An 18,600-nucleotide genomic window follows, 5' to 3' on the forward strand; every position below is an offset into this window, starting at 1 on the left:
TGATGAAAGCATCGGGGAAAAAAAAAAAAAAAAAAAAAAGAAGAGTGGAAAATAAAATTTCACAAGAGTTCATAAAACACCTTCTGTGGTGCAAAAGGCCTTTCCTGCAATAATGCAAATGCTGCATTAGAGTGGCTAATGTGACGACTCTGTGTGCAGCTGAAATGACCTGTTTTGGAACTGGATAACAGTAGGTAGCAACAAGTGCATTTGTACAGTACAAAAAAATGTCATTACACGTATGTAACCCTATCATTTGTGGAAGGTAACCATGGCGATCCAAAGTCCAACGTCTCCCAGAACACAATGATGATGGGAACCAGCGGTGACTAGTGTGAGTCACCACTGGTCTCAGTTGTTTTCCATCATCTTTACATGGAATGTAATGTTCATGACACGTTTGTGTGCTACAGCGGTGGTGCGTTCAAGTTCTATCGGATGTCGGAGTTTCCGACAAATTTGAATCTGGCCACAGGCGGTGATAGTACGTGTTACTGAACAAGCAAAACTCTGTTTTTTTACACACACTTACACACACACTCACATGTTCATAGGTCCCAGCTCAGACAGGCTTAGAACTGCCCTCTTTAATCTGTTCGATCTCCTTTGTGGTGCAGAGTAGGTAATGGATTTGTATTTGGAGCCAGACTTCTGCCTTATTACTGCATTGTAATCACACACACACACTTATCCACAGACACACAAAGACTTTTCAAAGTTCAGTTTTATTGTTCCTCATATCATAATAACCAACCAATATAATATAATATATTATTATAACTAGGAATACATCACTACAGTATAGTAAATACTGTACTCCACCAAATTAATGGTGCTGCATATTCACTGCATCTTTAACCGGTGTGAACAGAAACTGCAGATGGAGGCTCGTCACAGTTGTTCATCTGCAGTTTCCTCTCGTAGTCAATAAGCTGAATGAAAAGACCTGAGAGCAGAACCCTAATGGCTGCCATCATTTAATCAACAGTTATTATATCCCGTCTTCATTTGCACTAAACGCTGCATTTGATATGTGTTTACTGGAGAATTTTAATATGAATTTTATGAACCAAACAGAATAAAACAATAAGGAGCTCCAGCGATCCGTGAGAGCGCCCATAAAAACTGATCTATGCACTCGTGTATGTAACAGGAAGTAGACTCCACGTGTGATGCCGCAAAGATTAGATTTTGCATCTTGAATACAATCTGGCATGACAACATGAATCAGCTGTCTGTTGAAGTAAAAACAACCAGCTTTAATATCGAGCGAACATTAAAAAGAGTAAATTAGCACAAGCTAATTAGCCTGCATTCATTCAAACTGTTGTGATTCACAACTAAACAGAGTCACAGTTTCATCAACGTAGCTTCAATCTGCGCCAGTGTTTTACTGTCCAGCCTCTCACTGTGACGTTGAAATGGATGTCACTGAGGAGCCTGATGAAAAAATGATTTAAACACATGCCAGTGTCTGTGGATGGAAGATGTCCTTCTCTGTCCTTCGCTGTCAGTGAAAATGGATTTACGTTTTGAATTTGCAAATGAAAGAAAAAAAAGTGGGCTGTAATAACGACAACAACATCAACTGTACAGAAAAGTCTTGAAAGTACAAACATGTGGTTATGATTTAGCTAGGATCATAAAGGCCTTTCATTCTTTTTTGTTGTTTTTTCTCCACCTGTTTTTTTTAATTGGTTGTTGTTTTATACGTTCTGTTGGTTTGTGCTAAGAAAAAACAAAAACCAGGAAATTCTTTAACTTTAAAATTAACACAACTTGTCTTTCTGTATGTGTGTGCAACACACTCTAAACAAGTAAGAACAAAAATATATATGTATATATACATATATGTATATATGAACACACACACACATAAATTACACAATGCCATGCTTTGTATTTAAACTTATTTTAAATCCTGTAAAAATCTTTTTCAATTCAACTGTCAGAGAATGTTTGGTCATTGTGGTAGTGAGTGTAGGTCAGTANCCTCTGCTCTCCCAGCCCATCAGCACCTGACTGGCTCCTGTCCTACTCTTGTCAACTGACAACCCATCAAAGTGACACATGACAGCTCACCACCAGCACCACATCACAGTGACACAGTGTTTACACAGGCTGCATAATGAAACCCTGTAACGTCACCCCCATCAGTGTCTACAGGATGACATGAGTGCAGGTCAGCTGTGATCTGCAGACCATCGGAGCCCAGTCCATAACATAATAGATGGCAACCTGGTCCGATAACTGTATGGATCAAAATAAAAAATAATATATATTTAGTTTATGGCAGAGGAGAAGACGAGTGAATGCCACATCCTTGTCATGGACGGTTTAAGTTACTGAGGGCCATAACATCTCACACGTCATATATGAGGAACATTAATGTGGTGTGGTCAGGATTCACCACCGACAGGCAGGAAGCAGGCAGGACCCAAATGCAGTACTGGAGTGGAGAGACTCTTTCTGGTGCAGGTAGTTTATTTCAAAGAACAAAAACTCACTTCTTCACAAGACCAGTAACAAGACATAAACCAGACGAGGCATGAAGTACTAAGTACAAACTAGGAACTCGAAGCATACACTGAGCTGAGTACAGGAACAGACTTGAGCAGATACAATGATCCCACAAGGACAGTGAGAGTGAGGGAGAGGGAGAGAGGTACTGCATATATGCAAAGGGCAGCAGGTGACAAGAGTGAGACTAATCACAGAGACACAGGTGAGTGTGATGACACTGATTACCCCACACAGCAGACAGCCGGAACAGACAGAGCTGACAGGTGTAGTCACTGTGATGTCAGGTCATCTGCATGTTTTTCTGACCAACAAATGTGTTCTGGGTGACCAAGTCCAACACAGCCTGTACTGTGATAGGACTTATGACTGCATTTACTGCATTCTTCACGGTAGTACAAAATAATCTATCAAAAAGATGAATGTGAATACCCACATTTAAACTGCAAGCTCTAGCTGTACTCCAAAATACTCATGAGAGGAGCAGCAAAAAAAAAAAAAAAAGCAGTTCGGATGTAATTTCCATGCAGTCGTCTGCTCTCGTCGTCTGTTCTCAAAGCGCTCCAAAGTGAAGTGCATGCATTTGTGTATAAATGAGGTTTTACAGTCTGCAGCTGTTTCTCCGTAAATAAGATGTTGTGGAGAGCATGTGTGGAGAATAAAAAAATATATATTTAAAATACATTTTCTGATTCAACAACTTGGAATTAGTGGTTTCTGTAGCCTTGTCACCTGTTGGTCATTTTGAAAAAATCTTTACTTCTTGATGATTGCCTGAGCACAATGGCTGTGATTTCAGGTCTTCGACATACCTGGAACAATAAGAGTAAATTAGAGTTTGAAGTGGACGGTGAAAGCAATTTCTATGGCAACAAATGGCCTTGAAATGTATTTCTGTTTTCCTTTTAAAACCCAAAAGTCATTAAGACACAAAAGAACACAACTTTTTTTTTTTTTCACAGAAGCTCGATCCACTTTACCAAATATACTAAATATTCTAATTGACAAAAACCACGAGTGGTTGAACAGTTCTAACCCAGCTCTAGGGTGTCTCAAAAGCAGAATCAGGAAAAATAATTTCTGTTAGCTGGAAAGCTAATGCTGTAGAGCGGATGACTGTGGTGCCAATTAAACCCATTATCTACACATCTGAACATTTACTGCTCCAACAGCTTTACATGTAAGGGAATTAAACCCTTTATCTTCTGTTCTCTTTTAGTAAGGTTAAGGGAATTGATAAATCCAGGGTGTTTTTTATATTAATATTCTACAGCTTCAACAGAATATTGTGTTGGCCCAACACTAAGAATTATAATGATCACAAAACAAATTGGTTTTCACAAGATTGGTTTTTATTTTTTTTAAATCCAGGTGTTGATTAGAGGAGAAACTTAAATCAGATACAAAAAATTGATGAAATAATAATAATAAAAAAATAGTGTTATCCACTAACTGAAGTTACTTATTTACTGACTGTTGTTTTCACTTCTCCAATCACATTTTGTGATTTCATATTTTTACAAGGTTTACCTTCTGTATCAAATGTTATCTTTTCTCCCACCGTCTCACAGGTGAACAAAACAGTTTCAGTCATTTCAGTCACGTTGGTAATTACTGACGTCCGGAGAAGTTAGATGGATGTGTTTGCATCTGTTTCAATTACTCAGCCTCTCCGTAGCATCAGCATTTTGATGAGCATCTCTGCCTGCTTTATGATTGTGCAGCCGATTATGGGGATCATAACTGTTGTGATGATGGCAATGATAATTGTGTTTGTGATTATGCTTCTTATTGACTGTGGCTGCGTTACAATGCAATATTTCATCCTCTCGTATGTGCTCTGCCTGGAAATTTAAAGCCTGGTTCATAGATGGAAGAAAATTAAATGAGTCCAGATTTGACCTGGAGACAAAACAGATGTTGAGAGTCGTTCATGCATTTAGGCCTTGTTTAAATGTTCAAATCCCTTATGGTCGCAACACTGTTGAATATATACACTGTTGAATATATACACTCGAGAACTAGTTCACACAATTACAACTAGCGACCAGAGTGGACAAATACGTCTTCACGTGATGCTGTATGCAGATGACACCTTTGTGTGGTTGTACGCCATTGGATAAAAAAAAGGAATTCTAACATTTCTTCTTCAAAAATACTTATTTCACTCAAAAAAAACTGTATATGTATATATGTAGATATATACATATACACTTTTTACATATACACTTTTTATATACTCAATTAGAGTGTCTAGAATGACAAGATGATGGAAATTCTTCACATGGTTCCTACTCATGGTGTCATTCAAAAGAGATTGTGAATTGAAGCTTCCACTGCAGATGGGAGTAAAAATGGCTCCACTCATCTCTGAAGAAGCCACTGTAGATTTAAGAGTGGATCGCCTGCAGCCTTTCTATCTACTCAGCATCTTTTGGCCTCACTCGTGTTTCCAGTCAATTATCCTGAGCTCACAATTACGCAGTGATCAAGAAGGATTGTAGAGAACCATTAACATTGACTTGGATGATTTAAGTGAAAATAAAGCAGTGACTAATCCTCTGAACTCTGGGACTCCTGGAAGAAAAAAAGCAGGGTAGTTTGTAATAAGCAGCCCACAAAAGAATGAGTACTACAAGTACGCGCTGAACGATGTACAACTAGGATTAAAGTATTGTTAAGAACTAACAATGGAATGAAAAGAACTTTGATTCATGCAGTTTTCCCAGATTGGGAGCAGAGGTAAAGTTTCAAACAAAGCACAACTCAGAGTTTTAGAAAAAAAATGACTTCATAAAAGAAGAAGAGAATACAGTGTTATTGGGAATTCCATTTTATGTTGAACAAAGATTTTATCTTTAGACCATTTCAGCACTTGCCTTATACAGGGATATGAAGGAAATCACATCACAGTTCCCAAACATGAGCCTTGTGTATTCTGTTGATTGGCTGTCATCATGTGGAAAGACCTTAAACATCAGGGGAAATCTGCAGGAAAGGAACCAAACATCACACCCATCAAATCAATTTTCAATTTGAATAAAAACAGCTGTGAAGAAATCTCAAATAGTTGTTTTGGTGAAAACAATCTCACACCATAGTATTTGTATCCATGTTTTTTTCAGTGTCACTATATCTGCCCCTGCATTTATTTTTTTTTTTTTTTGCAACTCTATTAACTCTAGCCCTCAGCCTCCCTATATCATTAACCTCTTCAATGCGCCTGGCACAATTGGGGGCAGGGGTCGGGCTTGCTCAATGCACCACTGCCCTGTCACTTCAAGGGTTCAAGGGTCCTCTAATAATAATAATAATAATACATATAAAATAATGCAAATAAAATAATGTGCAGGAAAATGAAAACTCTGTTCAGGTGTCACCTGATTATGGCCTTGAATGTACATGAAAAAACTACAGATAGAACCTGCTGTATTACATTTTCAAAAAGGGCACACTTCACTCTAAGTTAAATCATAAAGAATATGGAACCACTAACGGGTTCTTTAAAGTTAAATCCAGTGCGCTGGAGTCAAACTGAAACAATGTATAAACATATGACTTCCCTAATGCCTTTGGACTGAGGTATATATCATCATAAGGGGGTAAAGGCAGAAGGGAGGTTGTATAAATTCAGAAGCTGTAGCAAATCCATGTTTCACCTCTAAAGGCAAACATCAGCCCCGCATCAACGAGTGAAATCAGTTGGAGAAAGCCTCTCCCACGAGGGCTCATTAAATTTGATTTTTCTTTTTTTTTTTGTGAAGTCAAAATAAAAGTGAGAGACATTTCTTTGCAACATCTAAGAGACGCTTTTGAATGGAATAATGTTAATGTTAACCTCTGATATAATAGGGCTGCAGCGCTGAGGTTTTCTTATAACACGGTCTAATTATATTTATACATTTTACTTCCCTTAACTAACAGGCAATATGTGAAGAGATCAAGCAGATTGAAGGGACAAATCCCACGTGGCCTTGTTAGAGACCTGCTGTTGTTTACTTGTTAAGAGCAGAGAAGAAGATAATAGCTGATTAGGGCAGTGGAGGTGATGAGTAATTTGCGAGTACTTTGTGTATATTTGCAGCATTCATCCATTCGGAAGACACAGGAAAAATGTTGCTGCGAGATGATGATTTTTTTCATGCGATATGTTAGTTTCGTATGTTAGTTTCTTGAGTGCAAAAGTTGACGTTGGTGTGAAAGCTCTGCTCACTTTCTGTTCAGCCGGCTGTGTTAGCTATACAAAAAGATCAATTTGATTTACCGTACCTTTTTTGTTTGATTTATTTCAAGATACAATTTTATCATTTGTTTAATTGATAAACTGTTAATAAGACAACATTGTCAGTGTGGCGACATTTTGTTTTATTGCAGAGAGATTTCTTTCTTTCGGAGTCTTCTATGGAAACGCAAATGAAAGCCTTTCCCTAGTGTTTTTAATGTGTACTCGAGTACACAGCTGAAAATATTCTTTATTGTTCTTATAATTGTACCAGGGCAGTGGTTTGTATTTCTCTGTGAGATTTAAATGCTCTTGTTTTAGCAAGTGTTCATAAAAGCTAAACATGTCTCTCCGTCGCAGCTGACTTTCAATTCCGTGTCTCATTTTCAATGTCTCATTTACTCCCCCTCGTCGTTTTTGTCCCACTTTGACCTTCCCGATTCATTTCCTTGTATTTTTCCCCTCATCAGCACCTTTCCCTCTTTGTTTCTCTCACTGCCTCTGTTCCTGAGTAAGCACTCTGAACTCCCATGGGACTGTGAAATTAGCTGTCTGCTGTAGGTGGTAGAGAAGCATGTGTGTGTGTGTGTCATTGTGACTGCGTTTTCATACTTTAAATTCTTATCTTGGCTACATGCAGCGTTAGTTCCTGATGCACATTTAATTGTTAACTTACGAAACAAAGAAAAATATTCTGAACTTCTTTCTTACTGTAATAAATGACCAGTATCATTGTTGCCAAAGCTTCTGACATTAAGACCACCTTAAATATAAATCACAAGTGTTTCACAGTGTGCGCTTTTTAAGGTACCAATAAATAATAAATTATAATTCTGTGATAATGTTATTGTTGGCATTTCAGTTCACTCGTGAGTTTGGGATAAAGTATATTTAAATGACTGCAGGGACTTAGGCTTCAGCTCCTCCAGCGTCCCTAAATAAGATGAAGCAGTAGAAGATGAATGAATGGTTGCCATTAAATTGTTTTTTCGGACTGAAGCGTGTTGACAAAATTACCCTAATATTGTTCGTTTTACATTTAATTAATGGAAAAGTAATGGCACAGTGAGCATTTGTAAATACTAAAATGCCTTTTTGGCAGTTTTCAAGAAAGATAAATAAGCTAAAAAACTTTTATCCACTCCCTAATTTAATCTGTGTGCTTGGAATAAATAACAAATGGAATAAATCAATAGCAATCATTTGTCACTTGTTTTAAGGACAAATAATATGTACATATACTGTACATACAGTGCACAAACATTCCTCAGTTTTTCTGGTGGGAAAAGGATTTTTACCATAGTGAAAATTTCCTAAAGAAAATCTTAGAAAATACTATACAGGGGAAACCAAAAATGCAGTAATAATCAGTTAGAATGAATTTAGGAAGGAAGTGAAGAAATGCTAAACGGTTCATTCAGTAAACCTGCGGAGGGAGAAGGAAACTGTGAAACCCAGTGGAGGGAGATTAGATTTTGGAATGGGAGGAGGACAAGAAAGGAGGAGTTTAAAAAAGGCATTTATCTTCTTGTCCTCTGGAGGTCTCTCCTTGTATCGTCAGTGGAGGAGACAGATAAGAGAGCAGCACACAGGATGGTATTTAAAAAGAGGGGATATATATATATATATATTAGGTTGGGTTTCCTGAAATTAAATCACTGTATTTAAATTAAGTGTGTGCTTTGGAGGAAAGTAAAGTTCAAAATGTTCCCTGACAAATTTCTACAGAGGATAGAACATGTGGAATCTTTTCACAGTTCACTCATGTAACTTCACTTGTATAGCAGTAATCTGTCTGTATGTGATGTTTGAGATTTTAAAAATTGACAGGCTGCTTTGAACACCCTGTGTTTTTTTTTTGTTTTTGTATTTATCAGTGGTTTGGCAGATGTAGATCAAGCAGACAGTTCCACTCCAAAGGTTCACTGTATGTCCTGCCTCTCAGTGACAGTGAAGCAACACCTGTCAGGAAGAGCACAGAGTGAGATGGAAAATGAAATGCTGAATTTGCTTCCTGCAGCACAGGGAGTAAAAAGCAAAACTTTATTGCTTTGGTTTTTTTTTTCACACAAACGAGAGGCCGTGGCAGCTGCGGGAAGTCAGCCTGAGAGAGCCGAGGCTGTTAGCAGCCACAGGCAACAGCAAAGTCCATTCATCATCATCTTGCTCATGGCTGCACGCTCGGTGGTGGAGCTCGACGATAGGAAAATCAAGGACCCACACTCCGAGTGCACTCACACCGACAGACCAGGTGTCAACTACAGGCGAAAACAACAAACGCGCTGCTAGTGTTGTGTCGCTCTGCTGCCATTGTCCTCTGCTAATCAAACAGCCGGGGGCAGCATAGAGGGGACAACACATGTAGCAATGTCAAGCTAAACAAGGGACATATCTGTGATCTTATCTGTTATTTATTATACTGTCTCCAGCTGCTGGTGCCAGTGTTGACCTTGACGCAGCTGTGAGCTACTGTAATGCTAACATCATAAATAAACATTGATCTGGTGACCACAGCAGATTTAAAGCCCTGTTACAAACATAAAACTTCCATTGAAGTCAGTTGGGAAAATGACGACAATGGTTTGACTTTGACCTGGTTTTTTCCTTCGTAATTTTACCTCTGCATTGTCTTCAGTTTTTATTTTGCGTTTCTCAGTCTGACATTTAGCAGCTTGATAAATCATGTAGAATAAACTAGCATAAAAATCAGATGTTTTGATATATATATATAAATAAAATAAATACAGTATACACGGACTGAAAGAAAATGTTTTATCCCATGTCCTACGTCCTATGTTTCCTTTATTCCATATATAGTCCATATTATTAAAAAGGAATAAATGACTGAAACCAAAGGAAGCTAGAAGAGAGAAGCTATTGAAAAAGTAAAATAAACTAAAAGAGTCGTATGACTTCAGCATTTTTTAAAACAAATCCAAACTACTAGATTAAAAGTGGACTCATTAAAAAACAATAATAAAAGACAGAATGCGTAAGAAACCGTTTTTTAAAGTTTGCCTTTTGTATCCGCTGGTTCACATCAGTTGAGGGGATACCTTCAGCAGGGGAATAAAAAGCCAGAGAGGATCGAGGAATCACATTGATGAATGAAGGAGACTATAAAAATAGAAAGCTAAGAGGAGAGGAGTAAGCAAAAACAAGTCGTTTGTCTCAGTTTGGGGAAAAGCTGGGATGGTTAAACAGATCTACCTGTGGTAACTTACAGCCCGTCTGAAATGACTGTGTAATGAAGGAGCCGTGTTTATTTTTAGCCACGGTGTGTCTGTGTGTAGGGCAGAGTGTACAACAGGAGGGCTAGACCTTGGCAGAAGACATCAACAGTTCGGAATATGACTGTCCACCAGCTACAGCTACAGATGTAGAATTTCCCACTTCCCTATAGCAGAGAAATCAGAGGTAAAGTGCTAACAGCTATTTTAGCGGTGACATTTTATCTGTGAACATAATACAGTGACACTTTTGAAAAAAGAGGTTTTTAACCTTTATATAGATAGACATAAAGGTTGATGTAAAAGATTACAATGTTGCTATACTTAAACATTTAGATTCGATTCTCATCATAGGTTGATTCTAGGTCAAATGTCTTGGCCAGTTGTGGCTCAGCCTTTAATTAACCCTTCCATGAGTCCTGAGAATAGTTTCACGTAATGTCCTCAAAGTCACTTAGAAAACTGCTGATCCAAGTCATTTGTCCAGAGTTTGATATTTAATGAGTCTTAATATTAAACTTGTCCTATTAGAAACATGTCTGCAGTCTTCATAAGCTCTAATTACCATGTAATATTCATCCATAGCAATTACATTAATTGCTCTTCTAAAGGCTGTATAAAATTCTAATAGAGGTTAATGCCACATTTGCCTCACGAGGACATTTTGTTACAAATAAAACACTGTGATCGGAGGAGCAGGACTTACCCCGATAGGTTGAAAAAAAAAAGTTTTCACAGTATATATATATGTGTATACCATATATATATATATATACTGCACTATATCTACTGAGAGCTTCCTATCACCATGTGCTCAGGCTGTGGGCTGATGTTTGCCCATAAGCAGGATGTAGTGCAAGAAGTAGAGCAGAGAGCTGGTAGTGAGGTGAGGAATAAGACGTGGGAAGGAGGGATGAAGGAGAACAAGTGAGAGAGTGTGAAGGAAATGATTGGGTCCTCAGAGGATTTAGCATGTTTCCAGGTCCTGTGAATAAATTGCATAAAGTACACAGTACATTTTTAATGCTGTTTAGTTCCTACCCTGAGACCAGATTTACAAACACCATCCCCGATGACAAATTTACTTAAGATTTCAGGTATGTTTTTTTATTAATTACACACACAAACACACTCATTGATTTGCTAATGACCACTCCCTGCTACCCATCAACGCTTTGCATTGTGATGACAGACAAACTGCCAAAAAGGCTAGGCGGCAACTTGCTGCTAAAACTAGCACAGTGATTGATTAAGCAAATAAAAACAAAGAGATTTGTGATAAAAAATAAATACCAAAGTATCAATATCAAGTCTGTACCCCACGACAGATGTGGGGCTTAACATTACTATAACTATATACTTTACAAAGGTCTGACTGTTACCATTACCTTAACCCTAATCTGAACCTAATTCTAATTCATTTAAATTTTAATTGCAAAATACCTTCTTAATTAAGTGTCAAACCTTCAATTTGTCCCCTGAAAGACAGGAGTCCCTGCCACAAAGGTATCTTGGTGAAACATCGTCAGCACAAGTATACCTATACCAGTATTATACTCACATGCACTCCTCTCAGAGCAGCCTATCAACGTCAATTCAACTAGAGTTTACCTCTGAATCAATCGGGTTTTTTTCAACTGCGATTTCGTTCTTTCCTGTCACAGTTTTCCTTTTTTTTTTTCAACTGCCATTTCGTTCTTTCCTGTCACAGTTTTCCCCAGGAGATCTGCTACAGATTTAGTATTCATTACTTTAAAGTTTAAACAGAATCGTTGTGGACACTCCAGGAAAAGGAAAAGGTTAACTTTAAAAATAAACAATAATTGTTCATGCAGCTTCTAAGTTTAGCTATTTTTGCTTTTTTGTTTTGTATTTTCAACGGTGCCAGTGCCGACCTCCAACTGAAACAGATGAACCACAAGGACTTTGCTCTTTATCTTTTTTGGAAAATTCATCAAGCTCCGTGAAGTTTCCGCTGACTGAGTTCTGCTTAATTCTGCTCTTCCCTCTGCTCGTGTCAACTGTTAATGAGACATGAAAACCACAATAGAATTTAATCGATTCTGAAGCCTCAACTAATGACGTATGCCAATATGAGAGATTAATCTTTTATCTGTTCCTGCACTTTTAAAAACTGCAAACCATACATTATGGAACATCAGCGATAACATCAGCACAGCAATTTGGCCCTGATTTCTTCTTGGCTGCTGAGCAGCTCAGTGAAAAAAACCCAGAAAAAAACAAATGCAAAATGGCTCACAAACACCTTTTATAATCATAGAAGAAGAAGAATTTTTATAATCATAAACAGGTTAAGCAGATAAAGTCTGATGAAAGCCAAATTCTCACTAAATCTAACAAAATGTAATCTCTGTGTTCTTCTATTTTTTAACATGTGGATTATTATCTTTACATCACATATTGTTTCTCACATAGCATCACCAATGGACCCACACTGGACCTGTGGGTGAATGAAAAGAGCTGAAAACACAAGAAAATTGCACCAGCTGCTTTGAGACATAGAGGGTGAATAAAATGGTAAACCGGTGGCAAAGAGGTTAACTGTTCGATGCCGTTATTCTTATGTTTGCACATTGTTCCAATCCGAAAAGTAAACTGGTCTATCTGGATGTTCTAGAATTTTCCAAACAGTTAGTATAAATGTAGGAGTAAATGGTAGTCTGTCTCTACAGTATGCGTGCCCTGTGATATTACAGAGTACTTTCGCCTGCAGTAATGGCACTGAAGTCCATGTGACTACTTTAAATGACCACATATAGATTTCATTGTTCTTCTCACCAAACGTCAGAGCTCATCAAACTTTAACATTATGCAGTGGAGCATATTTGACAGAGTTACTTCCATTCTGTCAGACTTAATTCACCAACCTGGGCTCATTAACCGTCTTCATATTTTTAACATGATCATTTAGCTGCCAAGCAGCAACGTCTACTGGTAGAATGCACCGTGACACGGCACCATGCATTAATTAACCATAATTAAGCAGAAAGACTATTAAATAAACTGCTTGGTGTTTAATAATGAGGGAATCACAACCTGCTAGCACGTTACATTTTAAATCTTTTTTTTTTTTTTTTTTTTAGATAAAGGGACTCAGGAAAGTCCAGGCAGTTTGTTGAACAGACGCAGTGGAAAACTTTCATTCATCACCAGTCGCCAGACTACTAAGAATTCCGGCCCCTCCTTCAACAGAGATGATGTGATAATAACGACACAAGTTTATCTCCTTGTAATCCACTTTGAAAGGTTTGAATGACACTGGGGCAGTGTCGCAGTCAGCTCAATAGCCAGTTAATGCGTTTGAGATGAGCGCACTAAAATATTAATAGGGGTCTTGGCCAAGAAAAGGTCACTCCTGAGACAAAGGCTGAATATTAATACGGTTAGAGGTAACTGCTGTGGACATAAAGCCTCACCAGTTAAGACAAAAAAAGAAAAGAAAAGAAAAAACAGCTGCCGTTAATGTTAATGAGAACAGACCAAACTCTTCGTCTTCAACAACATGTTTTCTGCTGCAGGTTCTAAATAGACTCCACACAAAATACCAGGAAGTCACGAACGGTCCAGATGGTGCAGGAATCAACAAGACCACAAAAATATTTATTTCACAGACTGTGGTTAGGTTATGAATTTATTTCTATTTGTTCACGGCTAATGAGGCCTTCAAATGAGCTGTTTAACTCCAGCCAATCGAACGTATTTCACTGCGATTATTATCTCTTTGCTTCAGAGACCGTCTGCACTTCCGTGACAATCAAGGAATTAATCGTCAAACCTTAAAGTAAAACGACATTTCACTCTGTTACCAACATGACTGCACACTTTATGAAACTAAAGCAGCGATAGTTATTGTTTGTTTTAATATGATGGATTTACACTTATTACACATATAGTAGTATTTCATATTTTCTGTTTTACACAGTAATTCTGGTAAAGGGTTACTAGTCTAGTCTAGAATTGCTTAATATATGATTACATTTAGTTATAAATAAAATCCTTAGAATCACTTATGACTAAATATAAACTAAGAATTAATGTTCCTCAGGACTTTTTTCCATTTTGGTAACGCATATATATATTCTGTTTCTAATATATACACTGCTCTGCCCTCTGTCTTTTTGACTTGTTCTTGTCAAATTATTATAAGTATATTCTCGATGTCTGCCAAGCTGAGATTTTATACATTTCATCCAAAGTATAATAAAAAAAATTCCAGTTATTCAGGAATTTAAACAGATGGTTAGGTTGTTTTTATTGGACCATAGTGATGGTGACGGTGTCCGATTGGTTGACAAAAGAAATCAACTAATCGATCAAATGGTAATCAGGGATTTGATTATTTCAGATCTTAATTTTATATCAGTTAGAAACACTGTGAAAACAAACTCGTCGGTTGATGGAAGTGGATTCTTGGTGCTACACTTTGAAGCTAACGATCCTCGCTTTGTTGCAAACGTGCACCTCACCTGTACCTGCTCAATTTTCTCCTCTTTCTTCCATTTCAGTTGAGGAAAGTTAAAGGCTGTGAGTGCTGTTACGCTGCTCCTCCACTTTCCTTTTGTCTCTCCACCTGCTGTGCTTCTACTTAAGTCTGCAGAGTCCGTCCTCGCTTTGTTTCAAATGACATGCCACATCGAATTAAGTCTAAAATGCAGTTAGTGTAAGTGCGAGTGTATGTGTGAATGCCTTGGTATTTTACCACCTCCAGAGTCAGATTCTTATTAAATGAACCTCAAGTGTTGAGCTCCGTATTCTGAAAGAGTAACACATTGCTGTAGATTTGATTGAAACTGCACACGGTGCCATTATAACTGACCTTTCTTTCTTTCTCTCTTACTTTCTTTCATTCCTTCTTTCGCTCCTCGTCACCCCCCTCCACCTCCCTCCTGCCTGGTCCCTCTGCAATCCCTCTAAAGGAAGTGGAGGTGAGTAAAACCAGTGTGTTTGTAACTTTGTAATTTCCGTATAAATTACTCTGCAGATTGCAGTGGTTCTACAACACTGGCTTTAAAGCTTCATTGCAGCATTAGTGTCAAGGAGGTGGCAGTGAATTAAAGGGACGTCAGACAGCGAGGCAGCGAGGCCGGTCGACCGTAACGGCCGTTCAGTTCAGCATATTAAAAACCATAGTTTTGAGGGATTCATCACCTTTGAGCAAAAATCTGTGTCAGTCGGTGCAGAGCAAAAAAACAGAAAACAAATCAATTAATCAGAGGATTTTCTTGCTGTTGCCATTTAACCTAGAGAATATAAACACTTTGACATGACTTTCATCTTGACTGGGGAATATTTACCACGTGTCTATGACTCACCACCCCTGAGGTTTAACGTGTCAGAAGAGGCTAATGTCAAATGGAATGGGCTTCATCCTGGGAGCAGCAGCTACTGCAGAGAATTCTGTGGGGTTGCCTAAGTACACTGAAAATACTCAATGTAATGATGTCATAAATTACTTGTCGACTCAGCTTTGACTTTATTGTCAGACGAGGGCAAAAAAAAAAAAAATCAAAAGTGGTCAATACCCTGGTTGAGATACACTGAATTATAATTATTTATATATATATATATATAGAGAGAGACAGAGAGAGAGAGAGAGAGAGAGAGTCTTTCCAGCAGTGGTGTTGATCTCTGTTGCTGAATGTTAGTCTGGTATTGTTAACCGGTAGCTATTATGTTGCTTTGCTGTTGACAAGCAGAGCAAGACAAGACAAGGCTTGACTGAGAAACGAAGGCAGCAAAGAGTTAGGAGAGAGAGCATGGTTATTAATACAAAGAAGATCAAGGTCAAAGGTACAACAGTTGAGCTCAGTTAATGTCAATTAGAACAGGCAGAGTATGACACACAGGGAGCCAATACATACACAAATAAAGAGTTAAATCCCAGAGATACACACATGGAAGTCATTAGGAATAAACAAGAGAAATTACCAGTTCAGAAAGACTAAAGAGGGAAAGTGAATGGTTGATATACAGGAGGAGTTAACGAGACACAGGTGGGGATGGTTAGGTGATCAACATGGAGGGAAACACAGTAGGCGTGGTCACTGGACGCATGAGGTGGAAACTCCAGGCTGCTGTGTCAGAAGAGCTCTACAAAACCTGGCGTAGGTCCCTGTTCAAAGATGATTTGGAAAATGCTGCTAACTCTATTTGAAACTCCCTGGTTAATGTGTGCCGTGCAGAATTTGTTTTGAATATACAACATATAAAGAACTTAAACCTTGTATGTACAGCTCTAACCTGGTTTTCTCTCACACAGCGGTATATTTTCTGTAACCACAGAACGAGGATGAAGTGCCTGAAGCGTTCTCTTGTTTTCTGTGAAATGATATGGTATATGTGCAACATACCAGGGATATTTAAATCAACTACTGTTAAATAGTTGATTTAACCTAAACAGTAGGATTTTCACTGAATGGAGTTAATAAGTGATAATCAATTGAGGTGAATCCAAATTAATGACTGGAGAAAAGGCATTTTTCTTTTCTTTTTTTTTTTACCTAAACAAGACATAATATTTCTTTCTTTAAACTATAAAAAAAAGAATACAGGGAACAATAAATTAGTTTCACTTCTTTAAAATCAACAAATGCTTGACTGAATATCTGTATAAACTTTTAAGTTGCTGACATTATCTTCTCTTATTCTGCAGTTTGTTTCATGTCGATTTTCCAAATAATCTTTTTCCTCATGTTTTTTTCAAGCTGAATTTTGACAAAACAGAACGCTGGTGGTGAAGAATGAGAAGGAGTTTTCTCAGTTGTGTAGTATTTTAGCAGTTGTCTGTCTTGTCTTCAGAATATTTTAAAGATACTCTCTGCATGATGCTGTGTGTGTGTGTGTGTGTACTTTTCTTTTCTACCCCCAGGTTCTTCTTTTGTCTTTTTATTTAGGACGACTACTTCAAAAGCTGGGCTCCTGCCAAGTCTGTGGACCAGGGTGAGTCCTGTTGTTTGTGTATCTCGGGTTTTTATTCATCTACATTCTGAAACAGCAGTCGACTAAAATGCGTCCAGAGAACAGATGTATTTTCATAAAGGTGTGGGAACATAAATGTATTTTTGGAATTCAAAACATTTGAACCTAAACACATTGAACTAGGGCATAATCAAAAGTTCAGTTCATATATGGATATTGTTCCATGATGTACGATGTAATCTTGAAGGAGTGAGAAAGAATAGAGACTGGTAATTATATTTACAGACTAAACTTGGTATTAATATACTTTAAACATTTGCTCGACAAAAAGCGATTTTTCGTAAGTGCCTCCAATTATCTCTATAACACACACGCAGCAGAAGACGGAGTTATTGTAATAAACCTCCTATTCTGCTTCATCACATCCGATTTAAAGTAGTGAATGAGGGGGAAGAAAAAGAAAGTTTTTCTTTTTCTGATATTAGATTGGGCAAGAGATTAAACCCTGAATTACACTAAAATTGTGATATGTTATGATATGCTATGACGTGATGTGATATGCAAAGTCTATGGTAAGGTAAGGCACTAGGAAGACAATTCTTTAGTACTAGATATATAGTGTAGTGTATGGTATTGCACAGCTATATGATATGATAGTAAAGTATATGCTACAGTATGGTGTATAGTATTGATTATATGGATTATATTATATTATATTATATATATATATATATATATATATACAGCACTATAAATATTAGTAATAAACTATCCAGTATGTATTTTAGCTATTTGTTTTAGCTTTTTTAGTTATCTATATTTATTTTTGATATATATCTAAAAAAGCTACAGTTAGTCAAAATAATTGTAGAAGTTATAGCTCAAAAACACAGAAAAAAGTAGCTAAATGCTAGCCAAAAAACAGCAAAAGATAGATAACCATTAGCTAAGGTATTAAAAGACTGAGTGGTTGGCTGTCAAGTCATAAAGAAACGTTGTGTTAGTCAAAACATAACAACTGTTTATATTTGAGGGAAAACAGCTGCGTTTGAACCCTAATAGTACAAATGAAAAACTCCTGTCATGGTTTTAGAGCGCACAGATCTAATCTGTCATAAAACCCAGTCTGAAGACGAAGCAGCGACGGCAGTCAAACCCAAATCACATGCAGCCCTGCTGCAAATTCGTCTCAGGTCTCCCAGATGATGCTGATAGTCTCCTGTGTCAGACTCATCTGTCCTGTTTTCACCACAGACATGCAACCAACCAGCCCACGCTGCTGCAGAAGAATACCCAGGTTTACCCATGATGACCATGCACCCATTATCGGCTGTCAATCACTGGAGAGCCTCTTGGCCTGGCGTCTTGACCCGTACATATTCAGGAGAGGCAGGAGTGACTGTACTTCCTGTCCATGGTCAGCTCAGTTTTCTGGGGGTGGGAGGGGTCGTACAGCTGTACTATGTCGTAGTGTAGTTGTAGTAATTGTAGCAGTAGAATTTGCTGGGTCTGTACTTTATTATGCATGCATGTGGGTCAGTGTGCGAGAGATACAGGCTCAGGTGACTGTTCTCAGTGGCACTCCAGGAAAAACCTCACCCTCTGATGTAGAATTTCGCCAGATATCGTAATAAAATCCACACCAGATCCTGATCACACCTAAACTAACACAGTCTGTGACTGGATAGT

General features: G+C 37.8%; 1 protein-coding gene across 2 annotated transcripts in view; it reads left to right on the plus strand.

The window, feature by feature from the left end:
* Positions 1-18,600, plus strand: part of spock1 (SPARC (osteonectin), cwcv and kazal like domains proteoglycan 1) — a 74,456-nt gene that overhangs the window by 16,980 nt on the left and 38,876 nt on the right. For both annotated transcript variants that reach the window (XM_017039584.2, XM_008326963.3), the window contains exons 3-4: positions 14,910-14,918; positions 16,887-16,932. In XM_017039584.2, the coding sequence (XP_016895073.1) occupies positions 14,910-14,918; positions 16,887-16,932 (55 nt within the window). The remainder of the gene's footprint in view (positions 1-14,909; positions 14,919-16,886; positions 16,933-18,600) is intronic.

Source organism: Cynoglossus semilaevis, chromosome 15 (assembly GCF_000523025.1).
Source record: "Cynoglossus semilaevis isolate Cse_v1.0 chromosome 15, Cse_v1.0, whole genome shotgun sequence".
Classification (NCBI taxonomy): Eukaryota; Metazoa; Chordata; class Actinopteri; order Pleuronectiformes; family Cynoglossidae; genus Cynoglossus; species Cynoglossus semilaevis.